The sequence below is a fragment of the Trichophyton rubrum genome, assembly GCF_000151425.1.
Source record: "Trichophyton rubrum CBS 118892 genomic scaffold supercont2.1, whole genome shotgun sequence".
Taxonomy (NCBI): Eukaryota; Fungi; Ascomycota; class Eurotiomycetes; order Onygenales; family Arthrodermataceae; genus Trichophyton; species Trichophyton rubrum.
Genome location: NW_003456428.1, coordinates 2,754,390 through 2,781,784, shown reverse-complemented (window position 1 = coordinate 2,781,784; position 27,395 = coordinate 2,754,390). Strand labels below are relative to the sequence as shown.

The window sequence follows — 27,395 nt, the reverse complement described above, 5'->3', positions numbered from 1 at the left end:
ATTCGTGGTCGAGGCGGCGCTTTGGGCCCGTGAGGGTTTGGAGGTACGGGGGGGCAGGTTGGTAGAGAGGATTTGGCGGCGCAAGGCTTCTCTGGACCTGGAAGTGCACACGATGGTACCGCCGCTGCATCCATCCCTGCTAACCCATTTACCGATTATGCCACCTATGGTGGAGAAAGAGGTGTCTCGATATATGTCCGCAACGTAAGCTGGAACTCCCCCACTCTGTATCCGATCTCTTTTAATCTAACCTTCAATTTAGCTTCCATGGTCAACCTGTAATGAAGACCTTGTGGAACTATTCTCTACCATCGGAAAAGTTGAGCGCGCCGAAATTCAGTATGAGCCCAACGGCCGCTCCCGTGGTACTGGTGTCGTCCAATTCGACACCGCAGACAATGCTGAAACTGCAATTAGTAAGATTATCTTTTGTGTCGCGGTCTGCATTGCAATATATTAACGCAGTAACTAGGCAAGTTCACCGGCTATCAATACGGTGGTCGTCCTCTTGGCCTGTCCTTTGTCAAGTATGTCAATCCAGGACAGAGCCAAGGCCCGGTCCCAGGTCAAGCAACCACCGACCTCAACGGCTCTGGTGAAGCTGCTCCTATTACCCAGGACCAGATCATGTAACAATATGTGGATGCAGACGATAACGGATCTGAAGCAAGTGAGCTAGTGGTGGGGAAGTTTAAAGAAGGGGACGAAGGTTTCAGTTACAGCCCTCCTAGTTCTTGAAAGTATCCTCGCGATTTAACACTGCACTGAGAATCTGGCGCCGGTGACGGGGTGGTTGACTTTTCTTTTGGATGATAACAGCTAACAATAAGGTCATCTGCATTCTTTTACGTCTTTTGATTCATTCTACCCTTATCTCCTTTCTTTCTCTGCCAGATGTGTCTCGAGCTTCCAGACCCTGATCTAATGATGTGTTTTCCTTTGAATCTGCCCTCTTTTTTCTGTGTTAACCAACTTGTACTATCCTATTATACCTACCAAGAAAAAAAAATCCATTTCCTTATCATCCATAAAGTCATCACGTTCGCAGTTATTTTGCCTACGTGTTGATACTACTGAAACACCTCCCTCTAGGGAGGAGGTAAGAGGATAGAATATTGGGCAGAAATTGAGTTTCCAGGAGGTAAAAATGCAGTTATATGAAGTCAACCATGCAAGTGTTGTACATGCAGTATGTCAAAAGAGAGGAAATGAGACCATTTTTTCAGGTTTCTTCCTCTCGACAGCCAGTGGCAGCCAGAGTATATATGTGTGTATATGTAGATGCAAACGAAAGTAGGTATATCGCTGAGCAATGAGATGCAGAACAGCACAAAGGGTCAAAAGATAGCAACAGAAACAACAAGAGCAAAAGCAGCAGAAGAGGTATAGATAAATGTAATAGAAAGGCAGGATCAGGATCTTTGAGGAAACTGGCCGGGAACTTTCAGGTCGATGGATGTTCGACTCAAGGGTTGGTCAAGGGGCGAAGTCGGGTAAAGCGATGATCTGTTGTTGGTTACTCCGTCGGTGACGATGGGTTCAATATCTCTTCCATCACCGTCTAGGTGGTGATGTGCGGCTCCGTTCACGCCGTCTGGTTTAATTTCGTGGTTTGCTGTGTGCGGATGGGATGTCGGTGCGGGCTGGTGATGATCATGGTCCGTGAGGTCCCCGAGCGGCGGTCCCTGACTGTAGCGCAAGGGAGATTCCGAGAGTGGAGAAGGAGTTTGTTGTACAAGGCGGCTAGAATCTCCACCTTGGGAGGATATTGTGATTGGTCGGGGGTGATGGTGTGGTTGCGCCCAGTCTTCATATTTGACTTGCGAGCGACGTCTGTCGAATATTGGTCTGCTGGACCTGGATTCGCTGTCCATGGATGCCCGGCTCGGAAGATCATTTATACCTTGGTTGAAATGCTGGCTCTGTCTCTGCTCATTGTTGATACTGTTGTGGTTGACTGCGTTTGAGATCGGCACAGTATTGCTGACGTCGCGATTTTCAGAGCTGGAGGGTGAGAGAGGTGCGTTTAGATGCTGGTTAATCTGCACATCGCTTGGGAACCGACCAACACTTCTCTGACGTCGCCATTGGGAGCCGGTGGCAGTGGTTGTCTCGCTTGTAGGGGAAGGTTGCCTTTGCATCAAATGGTCTGCCGAGTAGGGAGTCTTATCGGCTTCATCTTCATCCATAACCCCGTCACTACTAATAGAGGCGGTTCGATAGCTGGCACCACTGTAAGAGCGAGCATGTCTTCGAACAAATGCATCTCTTGCAGCGCCAGTCTTTTCAGTCAGGGCCTTGATATCGTCATACCAGGCTAGCATTGTTTCATGGGATTCAGCACGAAACACCCAAGCATGTCCGCGGTGCATCGATCCCGTCTGACGGCCCTTGAGCATGAACTTGTGGGATGAAGATTCAGGAGTGGAGTGGGATCCCAACTTCTGCTCGGGAAGATACAGAGACATCACAGGGTTCTGGGATGCAATTCGATCTGCCGATTTGAACTCATGTAAATGAGTCGGTGATAGCACATACCTTTTTTGAAATATCGTTAGTATATATAAACAGTCGACACCAAGTTTCATAGTACTTACCACCCAGGAGTATAGCTTCGCAAGTACTTGCTCTTCCTCTCCAGCATGCCAGCGCGGACCTCTGCGGCAGCAGGGTGATCCTTTCCAGGGTACGTTATATTTGCCAGATCTCTTAAATCCAGGTCAGGATCGACCATCTGGTCAGTTTGGTCAATGAAATAACGCCATTCATGGTCCTTGGGGATGGAAATAGGTCCTTCCTTCAGCCTTTCAACCGCATGATAAGCGGAATCGGCATCTCGCTTCAGGATGCTGGCGTATACATTGTATGACTTCTGTATTTCACCAACCACGATTGATTCAAGTTCTCGACCAGACCTTTCAAGGTTTAGATACGCCTGGAGGTTTTTCTGTCAGTACGGCAGTAGAAATTCCCGAGTATGGAATTTTGTAACTTACTCGATGTAGATAATTCTCCTCTTCAATCTGTCTTTCCAGCTGCCTGTCAACGCTCATCCGGAGAAGAAACGGATCACCCTTGCCTGAAGTAGCAGCAGCATCACTGTCTACCAAACCAAGTGCCTCATGTAGATGCTTGACGGCCTTTCGAGTAACCTCAACTTCTTTATCAACGGTATTCTTGAAGTCACCGGACAGGTTCTTGATTTCCTTGATCTTTTGGCCCAGATCAGCCCGTAGTCCGTTGAGCTGCATGATAATCTCGGTCTCCATCTCCCTAGCCTTATTAGATTCATGCAATGCCTGTTTATGATAGTCCTTTAATATTTCCGTCGCATCCGATATGCCGCCGGAGATTAAAAACATCGGTGGCATGGCTATATTATTTATAGCGTTTGAAGCGGAGATGAGACTCTTCGCGCGCGTTTCACATGAGCGCTGAACATCGCGGAAGAATGCGACCAGGTCCTTTAAAACCTTTCTCCAGGCTATATATCATGTTAGATTCTGTGTGTTCTGTACTACCTTTCGAGGCAGACTGACCTTGAAACCGAGCAGCGAGGACTTCAGTCGGGTTCCCGCTCGTTGGGATAGGGACGAAGAATGCGCTGTTGGCCTCGTCCTGCGCAACTCCATACTTCTCTTTCTCGCCCAGGTTCATGCTACGCACGCTGCCGGCCCGGCTGCTCTTGCGGCTGCCTCCCCGCCGCAAACTCGCCTTCTTGCTAAGCGACGGTTTTTTCTTTAGCGTTGAGCTCCGAGACGGGAGCGAGATAGGGTTTGTATTTGCTGTCGAAGCCGGAGAGTCCGTACGCGGACCTTCTCTGACGGAACCGCTGTCCATCATGGAACCTCGCCTGCTGACCGAGAGCACTTCCTGGAACCGAGACTGATGGGGAGCAGACGCCTGCTGTTGCTGCTGCTGCTGCTGTTGGCTGGGAGGGGACGCGTCTGGGATGTTGCTGCGGACGTGGAAGTCTGACGGCCCAATTGACGAGTTCGCAATGTACGAAGCAGGGCGTGAGCCGGGCATGGAGTTGTACTCGGTGTTCAGCTGCGTATGGTCGAAGTTGGCCATGGAGCTGGCCATGGTGTAGCTGGCGGTGTCGTGAGGTGCGCTGCCGGGTCTGTTTGCCATCGGCGACGGCGATGTCTCTGGCCGGCGAGAGAGCCCGCAGGTCACTTCAGCTTGCGGTCCGCTGTGCACCGCTATGTATCCCTGTGTATGTCTCGGTATATCTTCGTATATAGTAGAGAAGTTATCCGGCGACTCTTTTTTTTTTTTTTTTTTTTGGCCGTTATTTAGCGATCCTTGACCCCCGCGAGTCCAAGGGGCAACAACGCAGGCGGTCGAGGCCAGTGGCAAGCTTGAGACGAGACTCTGGCAGACGACGACGGTGCAGGGAGCTGTGAGCTGCGTTTCTCCTCTGTTTCTCTGTTCTCTGTCTCTCTGTTATTCTGGTGGTTTGTTTCTGATTCTCAGGGAGTGCGAAGAATGGCGGAGGAGGAAGAGGCAAAAAAAAAAAAAATAAAATAAAAAAGGAGAGAAAGGAGAAGTGGAAGAGAGCCGAAGGCGATGACGTCGTTTGCAGCTGGTGGGCGGCCTCCTTTTTTTGTTTACTCCGAGAAGAAGTGCCTGAGAGAGGCGGATAGCTGGTGGAAGGCGATGAAGGCGTAGATAGAATTGTAGATAGATGGATAGACGGTAAACATGCAGTGGTAGCTACGAAGGTGACCCCCCTTACGATACAACGGTTGACGCTGCTGCTGCTGCTGGCCTGATTTTCTAGTTACAGCCAACAGCTACAAGCAGCCACAGGCGAGATCTACCAGCTAGACCGCAGCCGCCCGTTGATCTCGGTTCTTGCAAGGTTGGGGAGGCTGAACAATATCCGGCGTCATTACTTTGCAGCAAGCAGTGTCGACGAACACTTCGTCCTTGTTCCTTGCCTGAACAGCCACCCTTCAACGTCATCACTTCGTCTCTTTTGTCTTTCTTTTCTTGTTCTTGGAAGACTCAGATCGTGGCTGTACAGTCATGTGATATAAAAGTCGGGTGCGAAGGGCAGGGATGTTGGATGCTGTTCATTGGATAGAGAGACCTTGGGAGAGAGCGACAAGCTGGTAGACCGGTGGAGAGGCCGGTGGGCAGGCGGAGGGTGTGATGGCACTGTAGTAAACGCTGATTTGACTTGACATTTCCTGTCTAGATGATAATTGTAAGAGCGGAAAAACATAAGAAAAAGAGAGAGCCGACTGGGTTAGACTCGGAAATATACTACATATGGACATGTAACGGTGTAGGGCTGTGTGCTTCTAATCCTACGAAAGAGGAGTAGTCGGGGAGGCAGATGCTTGGCTGACGGGGACATCGATCCCGTAGTTCTGTTTTATCCGCTCTCGTCGTCTCTCTGCGAATCCGGGTGCCTCGATTCCTGTGGACGGTTAGCTATCATCAATTGCAGAGATATAGACAGGTACAGCTGCAGAATAGCCGCAAGGCACGGGCCTGACATACCTCTTCGCTCACCCAGTTCTGCAATTGTCTCCTCGCCAGGACTTCGGAAGTTCTTCCTGAGGGCGGTCCTTCGGTCGTACTCATCGACGTTAGGGTCGGCAATCCTGCCCGCTATGCTTCCTCCACTGTATTCAAAAACACCCAGAAGTGTAGCCAGTGCAACTCCATATCCGATCATGGCCGGGAATGTTCGAGCTAGAGGGAGACACACATTAAAACACAATGCTCCCTGCAAGTTCTAGAGACGATGGCAAAAAGGACTCACCTCTGAATCCTACCAGAGAACCAGCGGCAAATCCTCCATAGACCGAGTTCCAATGGTCTTCCTTTGTCCGCAGGTTGGCAGAGGCAGTCTTGACAAATTCGTAGGATCCTCCCATGGCAGCTACACTCGCACACACAAACACATTAGCATCACTCTTTACCGGCCGTAGTTTGCATCAATTCGTCATCCAATGGCAGCACATCAGTAGAATCAACGTACCGAACAAGAAGATCGTGCTGCCGGACCTGGTGAAGATGCCCCAAGGGCCGACGTTCTGCTTCTGGAGGGTATTCTGGACGGCGGAGGTGAAGAGACCGACGCCGCCGGTGACCATGGTCGTGTTGATGGCGCGCTTGAGCGCATCCTGGGGATGATACATGGGAGCCTCCTGCTGGCCGGCCATCGTTGCTGGACGAGCGAGACGTTTGCGGGCGAGTCTGGCGGTTGCGGGCGAGTTTTCGACGTCGTTTGATGTTTCGTCGCTTTTTCGCTGTCGCCGGCGTTGCTGGTTTTTCTGCCCTTTTGGGACGAGGCTTGGCGCGGACTGACGAGGATGAAGAACGACAGAGACGAGGAAGAATGAAACGACGCCGGCTCGCTCATGGAATTGTGCCTCTGTTCACTCTCTTGATGACTGACTGACGACGACGGCGATGCCCTGAGCCGCTGCTTGTCCTGCCCTGCCCGACCGTCACTCGTTGCTGCTTGCTTGCTGCTCGCACCGCTGCCGCTGCTGTACCTCCCCGCGCCCAGTCAGTCAAGCCCGGTTCATTTACCCGCCAGGCCAGCAAGCTCCCTTCACGCCCGACCAGCACTGCTGCCGCCCTCGTTCGTGCTTTAACAGACTGCCCGGAGCCTGTCGATCCCCTCGCTGACCGAAAGAAACAACCTACAGCCGCCCCAATTTGTGCTTGAGAAGCTCGTCTGCTACGGTTCCTAGATAGGTAAACACCGGGCTGAACAAACCCCCCCCCCCCCCCCCCCCAATATCGAGCTACGCCAGGCACACCGCCAGCTTGTGAGAGCTGGAAGAAACGCCTATATGTCTCTACCGGCCAAGCTGGGTATGTTCGCAGCATCTTCTGCCTTAGTAGAGTCCCGGACGCTGACCTGAATGCCCTCCCCCGTTTGCTGCGCAATCTAGGCAAAACCGCTCCTCTGCTCATACAGCATGTCCTGCACCATGACCCAGCGAGCCCGACTCGGCCGCAGTTCAATATCCTGAAAGACGTGCCACCTATCTTCTACGATAAGTCTACATACCCGGACTACTCCGACTCGAACGCTTGTGTCCACCGCTTCATCACAAAGCCTCAGCAGTCAGTGCTTCCGGTCAACGACAGCCAGCGTGTTGCAGGCGCCAGATACCAGGTCTCGTCGGTATGTCAGAAGTGTCGACTTCATCTCGAGCTTGCAGTGGTCTTCAAGACACAGCTGGCCTGTCGACCAGGTGCTGTGCACCACTTTTGCTACTTTCCCAAGGAATCGGCGGATAGGCTCAAGACCGTCGCCAAATCGCCGGGACAAGCTCTAGAGGTATACATCTACAACTGCACACAGACCCAATGCTCTGCCACAGTTCACCTGAAGCTTTGGACACCCCTTATCATGCCGGAATGGGTGAGCTTGTTGACGGACGAAGACATCCTGAAGAAACGAGTAGACGACGCCCTAGCCTTGGAACCAGAGCGCTTGGAAGGGATAGGCAGACCAACACCGTTGGTCGTCCTCACGCATCTCAAGACATACATCGACAATGCTTTGCATGATGAGCAGCGCAATAGATCAATTAATATCATGAACAAGAAGTTCACGGTCTGCTTTGGCACCGGTGGAGAATCCTGCAAGCAACTATTTGAATACCTAGGCTTTAAGTTGGTGGTATGGCATTCCATGACTCGCCTCCGTACTTCTCTTCTTCTTCTCTTTAATGCATGATATCTGACTGTTTTTTCCTTGCAGAACGATCGCTGGGAACCACCGCGACCCAATACAAAAGCGCTAAAGCCATACACTGACCCGTTAAATATCTTCTTGGACAATATCTCATTCGAGCTTCTGGTGCTTATAAGCCAGCGGCCACAACATGAGACAGAGGGCCAAGGAGCAAATATAGCTTTCACGCCTTCTATAAGCCAGTTTAACCAGCTGCTCGGTACCACAGACTGTCAGTATAACACACCATCCCTATTTATCTAACGTCGACTTACGCCCATTTTACAGATCCCAAAACACGCGCTTTCCCCAATAACTCTCAATTAAAAGCTCCGTATGTTGCCTTTTTTAGTATAATGAATTTTCCTGCTCTAACCAGTGTATAGCTTCTATGAACATCTAGGAGCTGTCAGTGACATGTCTAATGAACTGATCATTGAAGCCTATCGCCAGCAAAACAGAATTATACCATCACGAAATAGCTACTATCTCAGATGCTTACGGTCAATTGGACACTGGAGGGGCCCTGTCGATGGCAAGACAATAAATGATTTTGTTGAGTTAGAAACAACGAACGGCAAGTATGCCGACGATGATGTGCCTGATTCTTACTCATATTTCAACCTTGACTATTACCGAGACTTTGCTCTAAGCGATGATTCCATCATCGGCTCGTTCTATGCTCGGCTTGAAGACACTCCAAATGATATGGAGCCACGAAAACATCTCTGGAGAATAGGCGACTACCGCAAGAGCGAAAAGATAAAGGCCGCTGCAGAGGAGAGTGCGTGTCTCCCTTTCATTCTTGTTAATCTTTTCCCTTTGCATAAAGCTAATGCATGCCCAGGAGTGACGACCGCGGAGCAAGCTGAGGTATTCCTGGGAGTCCATGCTGATACCCCTGATGATTTCGTGATTTCGATGTATACTGCAAAGGTATGTCTTCTAGAAATGTATCTTATTATAAACACTCTGCTACTAACCATCATACAAAAAATTAGATTAGCGATAGTCCTGACAGCAAAGAGGTAGCTAAACGAGCTGTTCGACTTATCGCAGACAGCCGAAAGTCTGAAGCCCTACAACATTTTCTCAAGACAGGCGAAGCCGCCTCCGCCCAGATGGATATTGGGGATGCATTCCGCTTGCTACAGATCCCCGATAGATCTGTAGATGATGCTGCTATAATAGCTGCATACTCAGTATGTTGCTCGGAAGCTCCCGAACAGATCGATACATATCGACAAGCACTCGCTGTTATTGCCGAGGAGAGTGGCAGCGCGGTTATCCGTAGCATGCTGGTTGATGATAGCGCCCCAGCGAACCGCGCGCTGTTAGACTGGCCAGTCGGACTTCGAAATATTGGTAACACCTGTTACCTGAACAGTTTGCTTCAATTCTACTTTACCATCCAGCCTTTCCGGAATATGGTACTGGATCTTGACCGGTATAAGACTGAACTTGATGAGGAGGTGATTCGGAATAAAAAGGTTGGATCGCGAAAAGTATCTCTTTTAGAGATCCAACGCTCACAGAAATGTTGGTTCCTCTTGGCCTTGATGACACTTATACGCAGAACAAGGTCTAGAGACAGATACTCTAGGATGTGACGTCGGAAGGAAAGCCTATTAAGAAGGGCAGCCCTAAGAGGTTCGTAACACCGACCCAAGAGCTTGCTAGGTTGACGTTGCTCAGTTCCTCAAGTGAAGCTGCGTTTCGGCGTAAATCTCTATCAACTCACAAGACGTCAGAGTTAGGGGAGATTAATGGAATGCCCATCATGGGGCCTGTTGGTCCTCCAGCTCCAATCCCTGAAGAGAAGTCTACACCGAGTAGCAGCTCTCCAGAAAAGGAGGAGTCGGCTAAAGAAGACGCTGGCGTCTCCCCTTCTACAAGAGCTCCCAATGAGCTAGAGTCTGGCAACGCTTCAGACCAAACTGTGGTACCAACTGTTGAAACAAAAGAAGTCACCTCGTCCTCCAGCGAAACTAGTATTACACCTGAACACCCGGTGTCGGAGGCTATTGTAGCCCCTAACAGACCACCACCGGTTCCCCCACGGCCTACTCCCCGGGTTGATAACGAGCAGCTAATTCGAGAAGAAGTTGAGTTGGGTGCGCAGCAGGATGTCACGGAAGTTATCAACAACGTGCTCTTCCAGGCTCAGTGCGCAATTAAGCCAACCAAGATCGATGCAGACGGGAATCAGATCGATTTGATCATGGAGTAAGTGATACCTCTCAGTGCTTTAAGTTGATGAACTTACTAACTCTTTGATACAAGTCTGTTCTATGGACAGACCAAATCTTACATCACTGCAATGAATGGTATACGTTCTAAAAACGAGTTCTGGTCAGACATCAAAGTCGATGTCGCCACTGGCTCGAGAGACATCTATTCTGCCATTGACGGTGCTTTTGATAGACAAAAAGTACATGTTGATGGTGCGGAAGCAGAACAGTATGGAGCCATCAGCAAGATCCCACCAGTACTACAAATTCAAGTGCAGCGTGTTCAGTTCGATCAGGTTAAGAAATCATCTTTCAAATCCACTCACCATTTAGAGCTAAAGGAAACGATATACATGGACCGATACATGGACGTCCCTGAACATGATAATATGGGTCTATATAAACGACGCCGAGAAAAGTGGGCATGGAACGACGAGCTTAATGGGTTAAAAGTTCGGCGGGAGGAGCTATTAAGTAACAATGTATTATCTCCCTCTATAATGACAAAAAACAACCGTTGACTAACTTTTCTTCATTAGGAATCCCTTCCCGACCTTTTTCAAGATGCTCATGACAAAGTCCAAGACTTGATGTTGATGAAGGACGATCCTGAAATGGGAGACGATGCCCTAGACATCGATGAAGGGGTATTAACACATCTTTCGAATTTGGAAGTAATGACAAGAAAGGAGCTCATTCGTAAGTGGAAGTCCAGTTGCTTTGTCGCTTTCCACTATAGTACTAACTTAGCATGTAGGCATTGATTCTCGGATGGAACAACTCACCCATTTGATAGATAATCAGTTCACTGATATGAAGTCTCTCCCCTACCATCTCTATGCGGTATTTATTCATCATGGATCCGTGGAATTCGGCCACTACTACATTTACATTTTTGACTTTGAAAAGAAGATATGGCGAAAGTATAACGATTCCGAGGTAACCGAGGTCCACAGCACGGCAGAAATCTTTAGTGATCGCAACGTTAAGAACCCGCCAACCCCTTACTTCCTTGTTTATCTAAACGACGGGTTAAAGAAACGCCTGGCCAAACCTGTGTGCCGGCACGTTGAGGAGCGTCCGGCACGGACAACCTTGACGGCAGATAGTTCAAAATCAAAACCGGGCCGAGAACGTGCAGGTGACAGATCGGATGTAGAAATGACCGACTTACCTCCGAGCTATGACGAGGCGCAAAAATCAGCCCCAGGTAGGGACAGCTCACACCCAGACAGCCAACAGAGCTTCCGTCAAGGGACCGAAGGCAGTATCCCTATCCGGGGAACCTGGGAAAGTAACCATGCTGACCGGCCTGAACACGCATGGTAGACGAGAAAGTCATTTCGACGGGCCCAGCTGCGATGGCGAAGAAACTATCACCATCTCCCGACCGCAAACGATTAAAACGAAAGGGCGCCGAAAGTGAGGAAGACCCGACTGTTGCATCAAAGAACTAACCATAATACTATTTTCACGACTTGAAATCGTATACCCTACTCCCCCACTCCATACCGAATCCATTATTATGACTATTCGACGCCCATACTATAACTCTATTGCCCCTCCGATACCATAGAGAAATCTCTTAGCACCATTTTACTTTCTCCTTGCCTTCGTATTCTTCTTGATATGGATATCCCTTTGTCTCCTGTAAAAGCGCTTATCAGACATTCCCAGCGAACGTTAGACTTGCATTCCTTCACAGTGTCAGCTGTTCCTTACCGGGTGGTGGCTTTGGTGTATATAACTCCTTAGCTTAGGAAGGGAATAAGAGCCGTCATTCCCGCAGAGAGGATAACAGCGAATCCCTGACCTTGCATTTTAATTTCGCCCCTATATATAATTTTTTGTAGCTGACCATCAAGAATCGCAGAATAGGGGGTTTCTCGGTTATCAATACAAAACGTCAAGCAGTCTTCTTATCGTGCTTGATAACTGCAATGAGGGGGAATATCAAACACAGCAGTGCGCCAGCGGCAACGGCCCCTGCAAAGCTCTGTGCTGGTTTAAAGTCTACCCGACCAGGAGTCACGTTGACTAAGGCACCCGCGATGGGTGAACCAACGAGAACGCCAACGCCAGCAAACATCCACCCCATGCCCATGCGTGTACCGATTACGTTTATTGTTGGGGATAGTACGGGATGTGACATTGCTGCGCTTGGGGCTGCAACCTGCACGCCCGAGACTATGCCATACATCAAAGCGAAGCCCAAAAAACCCGCGACATTGTGAACAGCCGTCCAGGAAAACAGAGCAACTATAGTTCCTAGTGTTGCGGCAGTATATACCTGCAGAGAACCAAAGCGGCCCGCAGCTAACATGGGCAGGGTACGTCCGATGATGGATGTAATACTCATGTACACCAGGCACGCGAATGCAAAGCTGCGGGATTGATGCAAGGCCTCTGTCGCATACATCGGTATATAAAAGGGCGTAATGTAGAAAGCAAGGTAGTTGAAAAACATGGCGATTGAGAACAGTAAGAAACTGGGCTCACGAAGTGCTTTCAGATCAAATATGGCTCGTCGTTGTTGGGGTTTGGGAGCCTTTGAGCGATAAGGGAGGAGAATTGCTAGAGCCACGACTGATAACACGAGAGTGACCAGAGCAATCGCACGGACAGCCCAGCCAAAACCGATGTGAGGTTGCAGGTCACGCAGCATGAACGTATAGACGATACCACCCATGCCTCCACCGGCGTTCACGCAGCCAATTGCCCAGGGACGAACCGAGCCTGGGAACAGTGTCGAAACAAATGCCAGGGCCGGTACATAGAGCAGGCCAGAGCCGAGACCAACACATATGCCCTGAGCAAGAAATACCTGCCAATATGCAGTAGCCAGCGATAGCATGCTCATTCCAAGAACGACAAGAGTACAGCCGAGTGTGAGCATCTGGCGCAAATACCCTGCATCGAATAGAGGACCAGTGAAAACACCAAGGACAATGACCAGGGACACCTGGAAGCTACCAATCCAAGAGATGGAGCTGGGAGAGTTGGTGGAAAGCAAGCTGCTGACGTAGTACTGGTTGAACGCCCCGAAGGTCTGCGTTAGGCCCCTGGTTTGTTCATTCGTCAGTTCTGATAAGACATAAGTTGTTTTATCCGGACTGTTATTCACCATGCGTTCATAAACAAGAAAAACGAAGCAAGGACATAGATCCATGCTTTGAAACCGCCTTTCGCCTCGTTATTATTTGCCGCTTCTAAATTATCATTCACCACCAATGGCGGGGTGGTATCACCGCTCTTTTTAACACAGGCAGTTTGGTCCGGACGATGGCATGGTTTGGTGTCTTGCTCAGTTATGGGCATTTTGCCTCGAGAGAAGGGGCGAAGATTAGATGTAGCAGAATTAAGTACTAAGATGTTTCAAATGGGACAGGAAAATGCGGTACCTCGACTTATCAACTACCATTTGTGTCTTAATTCTGGGAATACACAGGATAGGATAATGGTAGCACATGTGTCTTGTGAGGTGTTGTTCAAGTAACAATGAAATACAAGCTAGAATTCATAGTGTCGCCGACGTAACAGCCGGTGAAGTGAGATTCAATGAGTTAGAATTGACATAAATATAAATTAATTCCAAGGAACAAAAAGCAAGTAATCTGATATATTGATATGATGGAATTTCAAATCTTTCATACGGCGTGCCCGGCACATGGTTACAACATGTAACAGGCCGGCCCGCATCTTATGTCACTATTGTACTGAAAAATAGATAATGAATGCGGATATGATTGGGCATCAAACCCATCATTTATCTGCTTAGGTGGCATACTGTATGAAAGTAAGTAGAAGTTAGTACGATAAAGGTTTCGAGGGGAATTTGTTCCCTATCGAACTACCTAAAATGTATATGGAGTTGGACGACACGTGAACTTTAATTGTTGAGCCGCACTAAAAATAGCTTAACTCTAACTTTATCGCTTCTCAACTCCTTTGAAGTTGATATACTTGGATAACAGTATCTTCATCAAAACTACGGAGTATCAGCAGTTGTAAACCACTAGACAATGTAAAAATTTTCTAGATTTGAACTTACAAAACATCCGGATCGAGAAGGCGGGTAGCCCTGCCTGGCATCACCACATCACCACCGTCGCACACTGTCGCTCATCCATATAACTATAAACCCACACCGGAAGTAGGGATTCTGTAAAGCGCTAGCTAATTGCGAAAAGGTTGCAGCTTTACGACAAAAATATCTGCACTCTGCCCGTTTTGTTATTTAAGCATCCTGGTTCCTGTTCCATCCTCAGCCATAGTTTGGTTGACGGGGGAGAAGGCTATATTAATTTGGATCGCAACGAACAATAAAAATTTTTCTGGCTTCTCTTAATTCTAGTAGTTTTCGCTTGGTAGTGTGCCTGTTTCGTTTGCAGGGTTATCTTTCTTCAAGAATATCCAGTGGCCGACTTCACATAAAACAGTTGCACGAAGTGTATGTTGACATGATGCGCGAATCCGAGACCGTTGCGATGGTGCCATGCAAACGCAATGTTTTGGTATCCCACTTTTCGCCGCAACAGTCCCCGGTCCGGGCAGCATCAGGCGTGATTATAGTGGTCGTGGACTTTCACCTTGAGCCTCCCACCTGTATCATGGAAGAGCCAGGCTAATAATCTAATAATATTTGTTTCCATCGATGTAGTGGCAAGCACATCTTTTATCTGTTGTGAGTCTATAATGAATGCAGGCGAGAAGCTGTTGATATTACCGTATCAGGAAGGCTTAATCAAGAGCGGCAATAAGCGGCAGTTTGAACATCCGCAACACGTGACTGTGGTTAGATGCGGACTTTCTGACCAAGCAAAATACCGATTTTGCCGAGGCACGAAAAAGGGCGTGAAGAAGCGACTTCGAGGAGACGCAAAGAAAGACGCAAAAGCAGAGAAAGGAAGAAGTAAGAGAGCCGAACGGCCTGAAGGAAGGGCAGAAGTGCGTAGTTTTCATTGTCTGCGTGGCTAGTATTACGTGAAGGGCAATTTGTCCTGCTGTATCCCTGTCTTCGGCGTTTGCATGCGCTGCGGTTAAGTCTTCGGCCCGCACGGCCGATACTCGAAAAGAAATACACGGAAATTCCCGCCCCTCGCCAAGCGCATACTGAGGAGGCAGTACATATTCCCCGAGCTTCACGCGAGCAAGACACCATCACCTCCAACCACCAACCACCATCAACGGCAGCAGTCAGACGGCAGCAGAGACAAGGAAGAACATTAGAGAGGGGCCGGCACCTGGGTAGATTTTGCTGTTTTTTCCGCATTAAACTTGAGCGACAATGCCTTTCTACGCTGCAAAGACCTGCCTCCGCACGGCGGGGAGGTTCGCTGCCAACCCAGCATCGGTATGGGAATCCCTTCAATTTAAGGGTTCATGATGAAGGCATATTTAGCTAACTAAATATGGCTTATCTGCAGAGCCAACACTTCCTCGTTCGTGCCTTTTCGAGCACCGTTGCTCGATTCGAGATCAACAAGGTCTACCCCTCTGCCAAAGAGGCGATCAAGGACATGAAGTCCAACTCGACAGTGCTGGCTGGTGGATTCGGTCTTTGCGGTATTCCTGGCACCCTGATCAATGAGATTCACTCTACTCCTTCTATCACTGGCTTGACTGCTGTCAGCAACAATGCCGGTATCGACGGTGCGGGGCTTGGTCTTTTGATTGCCAGCGGACAGATCAAGAAGATGATTGCCAGTTATGTTGGAGAAAACAAGTCTCTTGAGCAAAAGTACCTTTCTGGAGAGATTGAGCTGGAGCTCACTCCTCAGGGTACCCTTGCTGAGCGTTGCCGTTCTGGTGGTGCTGGTATCCCCGCCTTCTACACCCCAGCTGCTTTTGGCACTGTCGTGCAGACAGGTGACTTGGCTGTGAAGAACAACCCAGATGGTTCTGTTGCAACCTACGGAACCCCAAGAGACGTCAAGGTTTTCGATGGCAAGAGCTATGTTATGGAAGAGTCCATCAAGGGAGATTACGCCCTGGTCAAGGCCTGGAAGGCAGACAAGCTTGGAAACTGCCAGTTCCGATACTCTGCCGCCAACTTCAACGGTGCCATGGGCCGTAACGCAAAGATCACTATTGTTGAGGCGGAGAACATCGTTGAGGTCGGCGAGATTGACCCAGCCGCTGTCCACCTTCCCGGAATCTACGTCAAGCGTGTCATCCAGAGCAAAGCCGAGAAGCAAATCGAGAGACTCACCTTTGCTAAGGAGAATGAGGATACCGCTGCACTTGGCAAGGGCGAAACCGCCAGCAAGCGAGAGCGCATCGTACGCCGCGCGGCTAAGGAATTCAAGAACGGAATGTACGCAAACTTGGGTATCGGTATGCCCATGCTTGCTCCCAGCTTCGTTGACCCATCAGTTGAAGTCCAGCTTCAGTCTGAGAACGGTATCCTGGGTCTTGGACCTTACCCCAAGGAGGGCCAGCAGGATGCTGACCTGATCAACGCGGGCAAGGAGACCGTCACTCTTCTCCCTGGCGCCTCCATCTTCGGAAGCGAAGAGTCCTTTGGAATGATCCGAGCCGGACGCATTGACTTGACTATCCTTGGTGCCATGCAGGTCAGCGCTAAGGGAGATTTGGCCAACTGTAAGTGTATTCTTTCTGCCTCTTCCCCTCCTTTTTTTTTTCTGATTTTGCCCAATGTGTATGTATCTAACACTTCAAATAGGGATGCTTCCAGGTAAGGTCAAGGGCTTTGGAGGAGCCATGGATCTCGTCTCCAACCCTACTGCTACTAAAGTCGTCGTCACCATGGAACATACCGATAAGAAGGGCAACCCCAAGATTCTCAAGCAGTGCGAGTTCCCACTCACTGGCCGAGCTTGTGTCAGCCGAATCATCACCGAACTCTGCGTCTTTGATGTTGACTTTGCCAACGGCCTTACTCTGATCGAGTTGGCTGATGGTGTTACCGTTGAGGAGGTCCGCTCCAAAACAGAAGCTCCCTTCAAGATAGCCGATGACGTTAAGCCAATGTTGTAAGCGAAGAAAGCGCTGAGTTTCTTCTGTATATACCATGATTCTTTTTCTTGTATTTCCTATTTCTTTTGTGTTGTTTGCTGGGCATATGGGATGTACTTGACGAATCTTTTCCGGGGGAATCTATTTTGATATATATATACATAAATTTTTGATATATTCATCAATTAATATTCTATTAAATTGAGGTGTCTTTCAAGACATAGTTTTTCGTGCTCCGATGTATCTTACACATTAACATCCCTTACTCCAGGTCCGACTCTTGAAGTATTTCTATAAATGATCCATGGCTGCCTTCCTTCCTGACCGTCTACTTCAGCCTTACTGACCCCCCGATCCTTCTACCCAATCGTGCAAATGCCGATCGATTCGCAGCTTCGTCAAATTCCTTTATCAGCCGGTCGTAGTGCTGTGGCATACTGGCGGGGTACCGCACGTTCTTCCGAAGGGGATATCCTTTCTGATATTTATTATCCAAAAACGACTGTAGCACTTTTATATTTTCCTGTGATAGTAGAGGAGGCTGTAGTGACGCATCACCCTGTGATTGTGGTTTGGATCGCGAGAAAAAGGATGTGATGTAGGACGTGAGAGAAAAATCGGAGGACTGAGGGCGCGGAGGCTCAAGCCGTGACTGGAGGTATCTCTGGACCGAAACGGACTCTGGTCGAATGGGATCCTTGGGCCATCTGAGTATGAGGCGTTGGATCTGCCCGACTGTGTTTGGAGGGAGCTATTTGAACTTGTTAGTATACTGTTTCTTCACTGCACATCCAGGCCAATTGGATCACCTCATACCTTGGACGACATGTTCTCCTGCCCTGTCTCAGGCTAACCCTGGGTATTGACAGCCTTCACTCCCTGTTATCTGGCCTGTATCAACGCCTTCTTCTTCGTCGTCGTCGTCCATCCAAATTACTTCCATTTTGACCGCAAAAGCCAAAACCGCGGAATAAAGTTGTCCCGTGACCTTCCACGTGACTGTGGCTTGTTTCGCCCTTTTTCGACCGCAAAAGAAGCTGAAGCAGCAGAAGATAAGAAGACGAAGACGACGAAGAAGAGACGAAGAAAAGCACCGGCTTTGCTCGCTTGCTTCTTCTGCTACGTTTTGTTTGCTGATAGAGAACGTGTCACCGCGCAGTGGGTTTTCCCAGAGAGAACCCTCGAATACCAGTCTTCGCTCCAGTCTGCTGCTCGGGGGCGGCCGTGGACGAAGGGACACTATGACTTCACATCGATATGAACCCGTAAGTCCCCCAAGGCACCCGCAAAAACCACGGCACCAACCAAGCCTCTTGGGGGTCCTGTCACGGCGGTTTGGAAACCCATACTGACCACGGCGCGTTTGCCTTGTAGGTAAATACTCGCAGCGAAGACGACGCTGTATCTTCTCAAGCCACACAGCAGCAGCCTATCCCGTCATCCCCTCCACCCTCCTTTCATTCGCGGACACCATCCCCAGCATCTCGCCGCGTGCTATCCCAGGACCCTCTACACTCAGACGCAGATCGAACACTGGCCGATGCCTTTGGGGATGATGACGGACACACTGATGACGAAGAAGGGGCCGATGACAGACAGCGGTTGATGAGGGGGAGCCCTGCCAACACGACGCCAGACATCGACCCGTCAGAAGCGCCAGCAGGGAGCAACAGTGCTCAACCAGCAGCAGGACGACCCAACGCCTCAGCATCTCGAGTAATCCGAGGCACCAACGATGGAGTGTTTGCGAATCTGTCAGCCAAGCCAGAGCGAGGAGGCGAGAAACTCGACGATCTACCACCAGTAAGCCCCTGACCAAAAACTTTTATTATTGAAGGCGTTAGAAGAGATTATGTTGATGTATGACTGACGATGAGTTGTAGACATATGAACAAGCGGCGGCAGATGCTGCTCCTCCGTACTGGGAGACCACCATCGTGGCTCCTGGCATGTCGTCGGACGAGGTTTACGTTGAAGGCCTCCCCGTCGGCTCCGTCTTTTCGTTTGCCTGGAACGGCATGATCTCGACCTCGTTTCAGCTCGTCGGCTTCCTTCTCACCTACCTCCTACACACCACTCACGCAGCCAAGAATGGAAGCAGAGCCGGCCTCGGTCTTACCATGGTACAGTACGGCTTCTACATGAGAAACACAGACGGCTACAGCCCTCCCGACTCGGACACCGGAGGTGACGGATACGTCAACCCACCAGACCCAAACAGCCACGACTTCAACCCTAGTGCCGTCGATGGCTCCAGCGAATCAGGGTCATCATTTCATGGCCTCACCACCAGCGACTGGCTCTCCTATATCCTCATGGTTGTTGGCTGGTTCATCCTTATCCGTGCTATCAGCGACTATCTCAGGGCACGAAGACATGAACAGTTAATCCTCCAAAGCCCTAACCGTGGCCTCCCCGTCCCTATCATTGCCGAGAACGAACGGTCAGAGACTGCAGTATAAAAAGTGCCGTCTGGACCCGCGGAGTTTACAATTTTCTTTCATTTCTTCATCACCCTCTTAAACCAAGTACCATTATACAATCGGGAGTCACGACAGGCGGAGGAGAACGGATACACCAGGCCATATTTTTCTTTTTCTGTTTTGTTTTCATCCTCTGTCTGAATCATCCGTCGTCTTTCTTTTGGGGGAGTTTTTGGAGCTGAAGGCGTAATAATCGTTTTCCGACTGATCAACCGGCTCTTGTCATACTATATGTCTATCATTTGCTTGCTTCACTTGGTTCTGCTTGAGCTTCTTCTTACTGTTCCAGACCCTCTCCTTGCACTCTCCCTGCCCTCTCCTATCTCCTATTGTCCATACTCACAGCCATAGCACAGGCACAGATATATCTCGTTCTTGTCATTTAATCCAGCTATCCACAGCCTGTCTTACTCGAGCACCCAGCAGACAGGCCTGATTGATAACCTGATCTTTCACCTCGCGCAGGCCCTGTGATCAAATAGTCACACATGAAATAGTCTACATACATGCGTGCATGCATCTTTACTTCATCATCGTGAGGCGCAGTCCAGGCATCAGCATAACCACTTCTGACAGCGTGCATATATCCACTGTGGCTTTCGTGCTATTTATACCGAAATCGCAACATCTTGATATCAAACTCGACTCTCTTTCCTGCTCTCTCTCTCTCTCTCTCTCTCTCTCTCTCTCTCTCTATTATTTACACTCGGGCTCTTGTCCAAGGTAAATCAGGCCTCGTCAAGCTGAATTCAGCCATTGGCTCTTCGCCTTCGTCCTCGTCTTCGGGCTTCAGCTGTAACTATCCAGTAGTCAGCTTGGTATCTTGGTATGGCGTTGGTGAATAGCAAACTCGCGGCTGAGTCTGGACGTAGACGCGAAAAAGCAATAAATAGCTGCCTGTCGCCATCTTCATCATCATCATCATCATCTTCTTCTTCTTCTTCTTCTTCTCATTCTGTCCTTTCTCGTCGCTCCTTGGGACCGCGTTGGGCTGCAGGCGCCCTCAGCCACAGCCAACCCAGCTAGTTAAAGCCTACAAACTCCGCTATAACTATCTTATCGCAAACTCCCCTCCAGCTGGACATTCCATCCACCATCCAAGCGCTGTCTGCAAACGACCGATGGACGGCGCTCCCGTCGAGGCTCGTTCGCTGGGGTCTATCGTCAGCCTCGCCTCGAACCCGCCGGCGTATCCCAGGAATCCAACGCAGAAGCCGCTGGAGCCGCTCGTTCTGTACATTGTTCGCGTGCCCGGCAGCAAAGGTGAGATCGGACGAAACCACCGGGCAGCCAGCTCAGAGACCCTTGATACTGACACGAAATATTTACGTAGATATCTTTCTCTCGCCGCTGAAACCGCCGACAAAGTCCAGTCTCTCTCCCGAATCTCTAAATGCGTCCTTATACTTCATACATGTGGCAGGGCCGCGGGACGAAGAAATCCTAGAATCTATAGCAAAAGAACGGCATACCCAGCAACAACATCAGCAGCAACAGCAGACTATGAATCCAATACCGCAAACAAGCAAACTCGCGATCCTGAATCGGACTCGCAGAAAACCGGTGCCTGGCGTATCCACGGCGGCCAATGCCCAACAGGAAGCGGCCCCTCCCCTACCAACCCGACCCCAACTTATAACCCAAGATCCAGAGCAAAATGCAAATATAAGATGCGAAAGGGAGCAGGAGGATCTAGCTCTAGGGAGTGTAACTCCTGTGCATGAGCATTCTCCTATCGGCGTGTCAGGGTCGCCCGGCCAGCCTCTGTGGGAGCCGCAACCACCGATTCTCCCACCTCGACCACTCCCCGTTCAGCCTGTTGATGAAGACACACGGCGGTGGAGTGCCCAGGTAACCGCATCAATATCCGCTATAGGGTCGCCGCAGTTGCAGAGTCGGCATGACCAGACTTCTGGAACAACAGTGCGAGCCAGCTGGGATGGCGGCAGGAGGCCGTTATTCCAGCCTGAACCCACACCACGCCCCCAGAGCCAACGAGGTCTCTTACACATACCAGAGGACGAAGGTCCTAAACCACCGCTGCCCCTGAGGCCGAGGAAAAGCTACGAGCGGCCACGAGAGGCTGCTCCTGCACCCCCTTTCCACTTGACACTCATACGACGTGATCCAACCCACAGCAGCCAGTGGAACGTCGGCACAATCGATAACATAGGCAGCTCCCCTTCTGAAGGGAGACAAGACGGCTCTATCAAAGTTGAAATCACCACGCCTGGCTATCAGAAATTCGCAGTTGATACGTCTCGAATGTCATTTGAGAGTCTAGGCATCAAGCTTCCTGCCGCTGCGCGCCGCTCGGACACTGCACGGCCCCCACAGCAAAGCATGTCATCGAATATGTCCCGAGAGGTAGAGGATATGTCAGATACAGGCCGCGGGGCAGGCCCTGTCAAGTTCACCCGTCTCCTTAAGCTCTGGCAGCCACCGCAGTTGTCGTCTCACCATAGACACCAGCCCTCATCTCACGGCGAGATGTTCAATCTCTCCTCCCCCAAGGCCAACAAGTACCCTCAAAAGTCTAACGGACATTACCAGTTTCTGTCCATTTGGAACGGTTACTGTAACTTTGTCACTGCTGCCAACGGAAGGACTTTAAAGTGCAAGCATACCATCCCAGGAGCTGCAGGGACATCGCCATCCTCAGCCACAACTACAACAGTAGCTGAAATACGGTTCAACCTGCCAACCTTACTGCCCCGGCCGTCCAGCTCGAGTGACCAAAATAGCAGCCCAACCAAGAGCTCCCCCTGGGTCGGAGAGTTAGATCTAAGTCTTGCGCGCGAACGGGCTGGCGGAGGTCTACGCGGCAACAGCGCTAAGCTGGGCAAACTAATCATTGAAGACGAGGGTCTAAAGATGTTAGATTTGGTCGTTGCTAGTTGCATGGGCGTCTTTTGGAAGTATTACGATAATATGTAGCATTTTTGTTTTATATCCTTTTTTTACACCTGTTAACAAGTAGCTAACTAGCTACCCAAAACTAGCATTGCTCGTTCCCATAGATATCAATCTCAGATAGTTTTTTTTTTTTTTTTTTTAAAAAAAAAAAAAAAAAAAAAAGCCTCGTTAGTTAGTTACCTCAGTTACAGTTCCTTTCGTCCATGAGACTCGCCCCAGTATCATCAGTAGCTTACCCCAGAAGCTGGGGTAGTACAGGATACAAGCTTGAGGCCCCATTATTGAGGTCAGAGTAATGAGTGCCGTGTCTACATGCACAAAGTGAGGGACTGTGACACGGCCAGCGCATAAGCACCCATTCCACTGCAGAACAATCGACTGCAGGCAAGGTATGACGGCACAAGGCCTCGACTACTTTGTTTGCACCCATACGACAGGGCCGGCGAGTGCTCCGTCGACCCCTGGCTCACAGCCCGTTTGTCCTCCCAGAGGGTTTGACTATTTGAGCGGCTGCCCCTGGATCTCAACAATAAACAAGTTTGATATTGGCCTTTCAACACACCCCTCCACCTCTTGCATTTCTCGCCTTTCGTATATTGAGTATCGGAGCTGAATTCCTCCCTTCTTTTTACTAACCTCAAGCATCTGCCGAGTAAATAGAATGGGGATTACCAGAGCTTAATCTGATACACACGAGCGATGGGCGGCGTTAGGCAACGGGAGAGAGAGAGGGTGCCCTGCGGCAGAGGAGGTGAGCGCCCGGAATATGATACGTATCGGCCAGTTAGCGATATACACGACGAGCCTTTGCTTTTTTTTCCCACCCCTTTGTCTTCTCTTGACTTCGCCTGTCTTCTTTTCTTGCTCTTGTATCCAGATGCCGAGACAACTGTCAAATGACTCCAACGGAGCAAGATGAATGGGAGGAAAAGTGGACATGTGAAGCGCTACGGGTGTGATCTCCATGCTCTGATCGACGGCAAGGGCGAAAATGGCCCAATGGACGTCGAGGGGCAGCTGGGACGTATTAATTTAATACCAGGGATAAACATGAGCAGGACGAGTAGACAGATAATCATAGAAGGCAGACAGATAGACCATATAGTAATAATAGTATGTATATATATGTACGGTATAAAACGGGGGTAAGAGAGAGCCAGTCGTCCAAGACGTCAACTTAGTAAAAATAAGAGATGTATATAGGAAGCCGGTGAGGAATAATACACAGTAACGCCCAGATGCATACATAGTAGAAGGTATATAGGAAGACGGAGGGGGAGGGGGGGAAAGGAGATAGAAGATATGTAGGTAAAGAGATATAAGAGAGATATAACAAGAGTTCGGGAATATGGCAGGCCACGAGAGATATGGATCATAGCACACGTCCAACAGAGGAGCAGGAAGGAGAACAGAAAAAATGGGCATAAGGAAAATAGAGGAGCTTGGAAGGACGACACTTTGACTGGTCATTTCATTTGGAAGACTTCAAATTCACCCCCAGACGTCTGCTTTGCTTATCCCGTACTCGTCTGCGGTAGGGAAGGAGTGAGAGTGAGGGTGTACAGACAAGAAAAAGGAGATGAAAAAAAGGAGTATACGTCCACAAAACTCCCCTCCTTTCCGAAAAGACTGTGCGAACGTGGTATAACGCCGAGAAGGAATCACAAGGTGGAGGTTAGTTTTGGGTCGTAAGGTCAAAGCTGAAAATACAGGTCGGGGAACGGGGGCTGAGGTACAAGTGTAAGCGACGGCGAGGGAACGGAAATATACACGGGCGTTAATAATCGGGTTTAATCAGGAGTATCGACAAGTCGCGATCAATTAGAATGGGGAGCGCTCCCCCCAGACAAAAAGGAGAAGGAAAGGCAGAGGCAGTAGGAGGCGGCCTTGATGAACGTATATCGACGTGGGTATATTTAGTAATTTCCATCCGGGTTGGTGACCTGGAGATGATGCAACTATTAGCCCAAGGGGAACCGTAAGCAGGTGGGGGAAAGACGGATGATAGTATGTACCTTCAAAACCCGCCGTGAGAAGTCCTGGTCGTCAGCAATGCTGCCGTTGCTCTGGCGGCGCTGAGATGTCATGCTTGGGTCTAGTCGTGAATCCGCCGAGCTCTGGCTGTACGACGGTTTCCCTCCAGCGACGAAGTTGTTGATTGTCTGGTTGCGACGGTACTCATCAACTACCTTTTGTCGCTTTCTGTATTTGAGGAAGAAGATGACACCCCCGATGATGGCGCCGATGGCCACGACGCCGACGACTACACCGGCGGCGATTCCAGCCTTGTTGGGGCCTGACGGGGCAGGCTTGCTGCTAGGAGTGATGATGATCGTGTGTCCTCCTCCCTCGCTGCTTGTTGGCTGAGGAGTCGACGATGTCTTCGTGGCATCGCCGTCGTCTGCGCCGCCCTCTGTTGCCGGGTCATCGACTAGACCGGTCAGGTAGACTGCAAAGCTGTTCTTTCCACCACCTAGAATGCCATCAATTTAGTCATTTGTCCGCACCATAAACCAGAAAATATAAAGGAAAGGTAGAAGCAGGATGGACGAACATTTATCTTTGTCAAAGCCAGGGCAGTTGACGAGAACGCAGGTTTTATCTGTAGATGCGGCCTTCAGGCTCTCTGGAGGATATTTATCACCGCAAGAGCATCGGTCAGTGTCATGAAGCGCAAATACTGCGTTCTGAGATTGGGTGCATAAGTCTCGACAAGCTCCTGTGCTCTGGTATTTGGTGGGCCCCATGTCCTTCAAACTTCCGGAACCTTTGTAGCATCCCTTGAGGCTTTCATCGAGTTTCGCTTCAACGCATGACAGGCTCGAACTCAGTAGGAAGGCCACCGCCATGACGGCCTTGGGCGTATATATCTTCATATTTACAGGTTGATTCTTGATAAAAAAAAAAAAAATAATAATAATTTTTTTTACCCCTGTGGATGAAGGGGAGGGTCGACTTGTATATAAAGAAATGGATGTCAAGCGAGACGCCGAGTCTGGGACGGTCGATATCAGAGAATGGTTGGCCGGAATGCCCTGGGTGGATATCAATGAGTTGATGTTTTATATTCGACTTGAAAACATCTCCTTTCCAGCGTCCTCCTGAGGATACCGGTCCGTACGCCCAGTGACAGGTCGGCACCGATGAAATAATTCGTACGTCAAGATGTGTGTATCTGTATGCACCACCTACGAGGACGCCTGCGATACACAGTGTTAGTATGGCCGAAGTTATCGGGCTTTCATTCGGAAGATGGCTTCATATGGGTTGCTGGTACGTCGGGTTGAGGGAGAGGGGGTGGGTGAGAAGGGGAAGTTGATGAGATGGACGAACCTCAAAAAAACCACGCAATCGAAAAAAATTGATTGACTTGACGTTTAAGAGAGTGTGAAATTGACGGAGTAACCGGGAGGAGAGAGCCCTAGCATTCAAGGACTCTGAAGGACTGTGGTTGGAGCAGACGATCTCATCAGCAGCCGCTCGACGAGATGAACCTAGCCTAAGGAAAAAAGAGTGTGGAGGGAAAGAAAAAAAAAAGGACTGTCGAAGAATGCGAGATGGAGGCAGAAGGGACGGAGTTGTACGAGCGATGGAAAGGAGAGGAGAAGCCTCGCTCTGGGCAAGGGACGAAGTGCGTGTCTGGGCGAGAACTTGCCGTATCCCTGCCGTTTATGACCATGCATATCCAGGTAATTTATGGAGAACTGGAACCGTTCGATATACATATACGGCGGCCGTACCTGCTTGGGCTGCTAGAAAAAAGGGGTGTCACCATTCACATGCAGGCTCGGTATGCGGTGCAACCCAATCAGAAGCGCCTGCGAACTTTGCCGGTCGTTAAAGCGCAGGCGATAGTTGTCCTAGTGGTACATAGGGAATACGCTCTGACCCCGAAATTGGTTTCTGGGCCCAGGAACACCCGCTGCTTGCTGCATCCTGGCCCGGAACTGGTACTTGTAACATCTAGTGTGCTTCAGGGGCGGGATATGCCATCCGTGGCGGTGCAGCCAGGTGGTCGCCTTCGCCGTATATTCGCAGGCCCAGTATGGAGTATGGGGAAAGTATCATGTCATCTCAAAAGGAAAAGGCTCGCTGTGCTGGCAGAAAGCATCGGCCTTGAAAGTTGTATGCAAAATGACGGAGTGATGGTGGACATCATTTGATCGTCCTTTTCTTTTCTTTTTTTTTTTTTTTTTTACACTGTCTTTCATCCACGGCACAGTGGTGAGTGAACAGTAGTTATTGCTCTTCGCCGTCATATACCCTTGGAGATTCCTCCAGTCGGTCCAACTGCGGTTAAAGCGTACCCCTGCGAGCAACCATTCTCGTCTTCTTTGCGTGCATGTCTGCTGTAAGATAACATGCAAGTCTCGTAAGCACGAGCGGAAGTGTAACACGATCCCCAGGCCGCTGCTTCCGTTGTCTCCCCTTTCTTTATTTTTTTCTGGTGTCGGAGCTTCTCGCCACTGGGGGCGGGCGGTTACCTCTCCACCCCCAAACGTATGTTTGTTCTATTGTCTTCTGCTTCTGTTGACATTCTTCTTGCTCTGTTGCGCTGTATTTTATGGCTGACTTGGCGCTAGCCGGTCCCGGTGGCTACCAACTTCCCCTGTCAATAGTAAATCTGTAATCTATTTTGCTTGCGCATCAAGTAAGACACTAAGACTTCGTGGATCCCTGCTATCGTGTGATTTGCCCTTAACTCAGGACTAAGCAGGGGTAGTCGCTTTCAAGCGCCAGAAATGATTCGTCTCCTAGCAGTTACTCCGTTACTGGGGGCCGATTAAGTCATCAACTGGCATATCGGCGTGCATCATACAGAGTACATCTTTTATGCCCTGTGGCTGGCGTGCTCGATTTCCATAATTGGAACATTTGGCCTGATGCATCATGTTTTCCTGTAACGGATGCAGGGCGCGGGTTGATGACAGTGAAATGGGTGGATGGCTGGATTACGGCTCAAGATACGTGGCAAGCCTGGAGTGCGGGCAAACATTTGGGCAAGGGCATCAATAATTCGCAAAGAAGATGCCCAAGATCCTCAAAACCGCGCACCTCCGGTCACAGCTTGAG

At 49.8% G+C, this 27,395-nt stretch overlaps 11 protein-coding genes across 16 annotated transcripts in view; 6 read left to right on the top strand and 5 right to left on the bottom strand.

The window, feature by feature from the left end:
• The window catches only part of TERG_08678 (uncharacterized protein), a gene marked incomplete at both ends in the record, with an annotated part of 2,033 nt that extends 1,400 nt beyond the window's left edge, over positions 1-633 (top strand). Inside the window, 3 exons of one of the 3 annotated variants that reach the window (XM_003239024.1) lie at positions 35-204; positions 263-416; positions 473-633. In XM_003239024.1, coding sequence (XP_003239072.1) covers positions 35-204; positions 263-416; positions 473-633 — 485 coding nt within the window. The other 2 variants (XM_047750600.1, XM_047750601.1) reach the window with 2 other exon arrangements.
• A 779-nt stretch (positions 634-1,412) lies between these two features.
• On the bottom strand, positions 1,413-3,371 carry TERG_01056 (uncharacterized protein; the record flags this gene model as incomplete). Of its 3 annotated transcripts, XM_003239023.2 has the most annotated exons (3): positions 1,413-2,538; positions 2,598-2,935; positions 2,997-3,371. In XM_003239023.2, the coding sequence occupies 3 exons, from the start codon at positions 3,369-3,371 to the stop codon at positions 1,413-1,415; spliced, it is 1,839 nt and encodes a 612-aa protein (XP_003239071.2). The 3 variants fall into 3 exon arrangements, with proteins under 3 accessions (XP_003239071.2, XP_047605322.1, XP_047605323.1); XM_047749230.1 differs by lacking the exon at positions 2,997-3,371 and having other exon boundaries at positions 2,598-2,734; XM_047749231.1 differs by lacking the exons at positions 2,598-2,935; positions 2,997-3,371 and having other exon boundaries at positions 1,413-2,588.
• A 1,258-nt stretch (positions 3,372-4,629) lies between these two features.
• On the bottom strand, positions 4,630-6,182 carry TERG_01055 (uncharacterized protein; the record flags this gene model as incomplete). 2 transcript variants are annotated; one of them, XM_003239022.2, is made up of 4 exons in its annotated part: positions 4,630-5,431; positions 5,515-5,709; positions 5,780-5,899; positions 5,999-6,182. In XM_003239022.2, 4 exons carry the CDS (start codon positions 6,180-6,182, stop codon positions 5,319-5,321), a joined length of 612 nt encoding a protein of 203 aa, XP_003239070.1. In that variant the 3' UTR covers positions 4,630-5,318. The 2 variants fall into 2 exon arrangements, with proteins under 2 accessions (XP_003239070.1, XP_047603661.1); XM_047747697.1 differs by having other exon boundaries at positions 4,630-5,709.
• Positions 6,183-6,821: 639 nt separating this feature from the next.
• On the top strand, positions 6,822-10,466 carry TERG_11674 (uncharacterized protein; the record flags this gene model as incomplete). The annotated part of the gene is made up of 9 exons (XM_003239021.2): positions 6,822-6,843; positions 6,924-7,660; positions 7,742-7,946; positions 8,003-8,048; positions 8,101-8,498; positions 8,562-8,650; positions 8,716-9,296; positions 9,356-9,940; positions 9,998-10,466. The coding sequence occupies 9 exons, from the start codon at positions 6,822-6,824 to the stop codon at positions 10,464-10,466; spliced, it is 3,132 nt and encodes a 1,043-aa protein (XP_003239069.2).
• A 69-nt stretch (positions 10,467-10,535) lies between these two features.
• Positions 10,536-11,402, top strand: TERG_11673 (uncharacterized protein; the record flags this gene model as incomplete). Its single annotated transcript, XM_047750750.1, has 3 exons — positions 10,536-10,644; positions 10,703-11,239; positions 11,275-11,402. The coding sequence occupies 3 exons, from the start codon at positions 10,536-10,538 to the stop codon at positions 11,400-11,402; spliced, it is 774 nt and encodes a 257-aa protein (XP_047605321.1).
• Positions 11,403-11,851: 449 nt separating this feature from the next.
• Positions 11,852-13,263, bottom strand: TERG_01053 (uncharacterized protein; the record flags this gene model as incomplete). Its single annotated transcript, XM_003239020.1, has 2 exons — positions 11,852-13,007; positions 13,070-13,263. The coding sequence occupies 2 exons, from the start codon at positions 13,261-13,263 to the stop codon at positions 11,852-11,854; spliced, it is 1,350 nt and encodes a 449-aa protein (XP_003239068.1).
• A 1,969-nt stretch (positions 13,264-15,232) lies between these two features.
• On the top strand, positions 15,233-16,944 carry TERG_01052 (uncharacterized protein; the record flags this gene model as incomplete). Its single annotated transcript, XM_003239019.1, has 3 exons — positions 15,233-15,298; positions 15,372-16,548; positions 16,631-16,944. The coding sequence occupies 3 exons, from the start codon at positions 15,233-15,235 to the stop codon at positions 16,942-16,944; spliced, it is 1,557 nt and encodes a 518-aa protein (XP_003239067.1).
• Positions 16,945-17,251: 307 nt separating this feature from the next.
• On the bottom strand, positions 17,252-17,751 carry TERG_01051 (uncharacterized protein; the record flags this gene model as incomplete). The annotated part of the gene is made up of 2 exons (XM_003239018.1): positions 17,252-17,674; positions 17,740-17,751. 2 exons carry the CDS (start codon positions 17,749-17,751, stop codon positions 17,252-17,254), a joined length of 435 nt encoding a protein of 144 aa, XP_003239066.1.
• Positions 17,752-18,164: 413 nt separating this feature from the next.
• On the top strand, positions 18,165-19,385 carry TERG_01050 (uncharacterized protein; the record flags this gene model as incomplete). Its single annotated transcript, XM_003239017.1, has 3 exons — positions 18,165-18,188; positions 18,298-18,726; positions 18,807-19,385. 3 exons carry the CDS (start codon positions 18,165-18,167, stop codon positions 19,383-19,385), a joined length of 1,032 nt encoding a protein of 343 aa, XP_003239065.1.
• Positions 19,386-20,527: 1,142 nt separating this feature from the next.
• TERG_01049 (uncharacterized protein) lies at positions 20,528-22,343 on the top strand (the record flags this gene model as incomplete). Its single annotated transcript, XM_003239016.1, has 2 exons — positions 20,528-20,669; positions 20,740-22,343. 2 exons carry the CDS (start codon positions 20,528-20,530, stop codon positions 22,341-22,343), a joined length of 1,746 nt encoding a protein of 581 aa, XP_003239064.1.
• A 1,059-nt stretch (positions 22,344-23,402) lies between these two features.
• TERG_01048 (uncharacterized protein) lies at positions 23,403-26,245 on the bottom strand. Its single transcript, XM_003239015.2, has 4 exons — positions 25,656-26,245; positions 24,877-25,522; positions 24,338-24,795; positions 23,403-24,265 (listed from the first exon to the last, which is right to left on the bottom strand). Exons 2-4 carry the CDS (start codon positions 25,196-25,198, stop codon positions 24,239-24,241), a joined length of 807 nt encoding a protein of 268 aa, XP_003239063.1. The 5' UTR covers positions 25,199-25,522; positions 25,656-26,245; the 3' UTR covers positions 23,403-24,238.
• Positions 26,246-27,395: the final 1,150 nt, after the last annotated feature.

What these genes read in the sequence shown, in the direction of transcription:
- TERG_01048 (XM_003239015.2), bottom strand. Translation starts at nt 25,198, where the DNA reads ATGAAGATATATACGCCCAAGGCCGTCATGGCGGTGGCCTTCCTACTG. An exon ending in TGGCTTTGACAAAGATAAAT is followed by an intron (nt 24,796 to 24,876) that starts GTTCGTCCATCC and finishes ATGGCATTCTAG; the next exon opens with GTGGTGGAAAGAACAGCTTT. An exon ending in TCTCACGGCGGGTTTTGAAG is followed by an intron (nt 24,266 to 24,337) that starts GTACATACTATC and finishes CATCATCTCCAG; the next exon opens with GTCACCAACCCGGATGGAAA.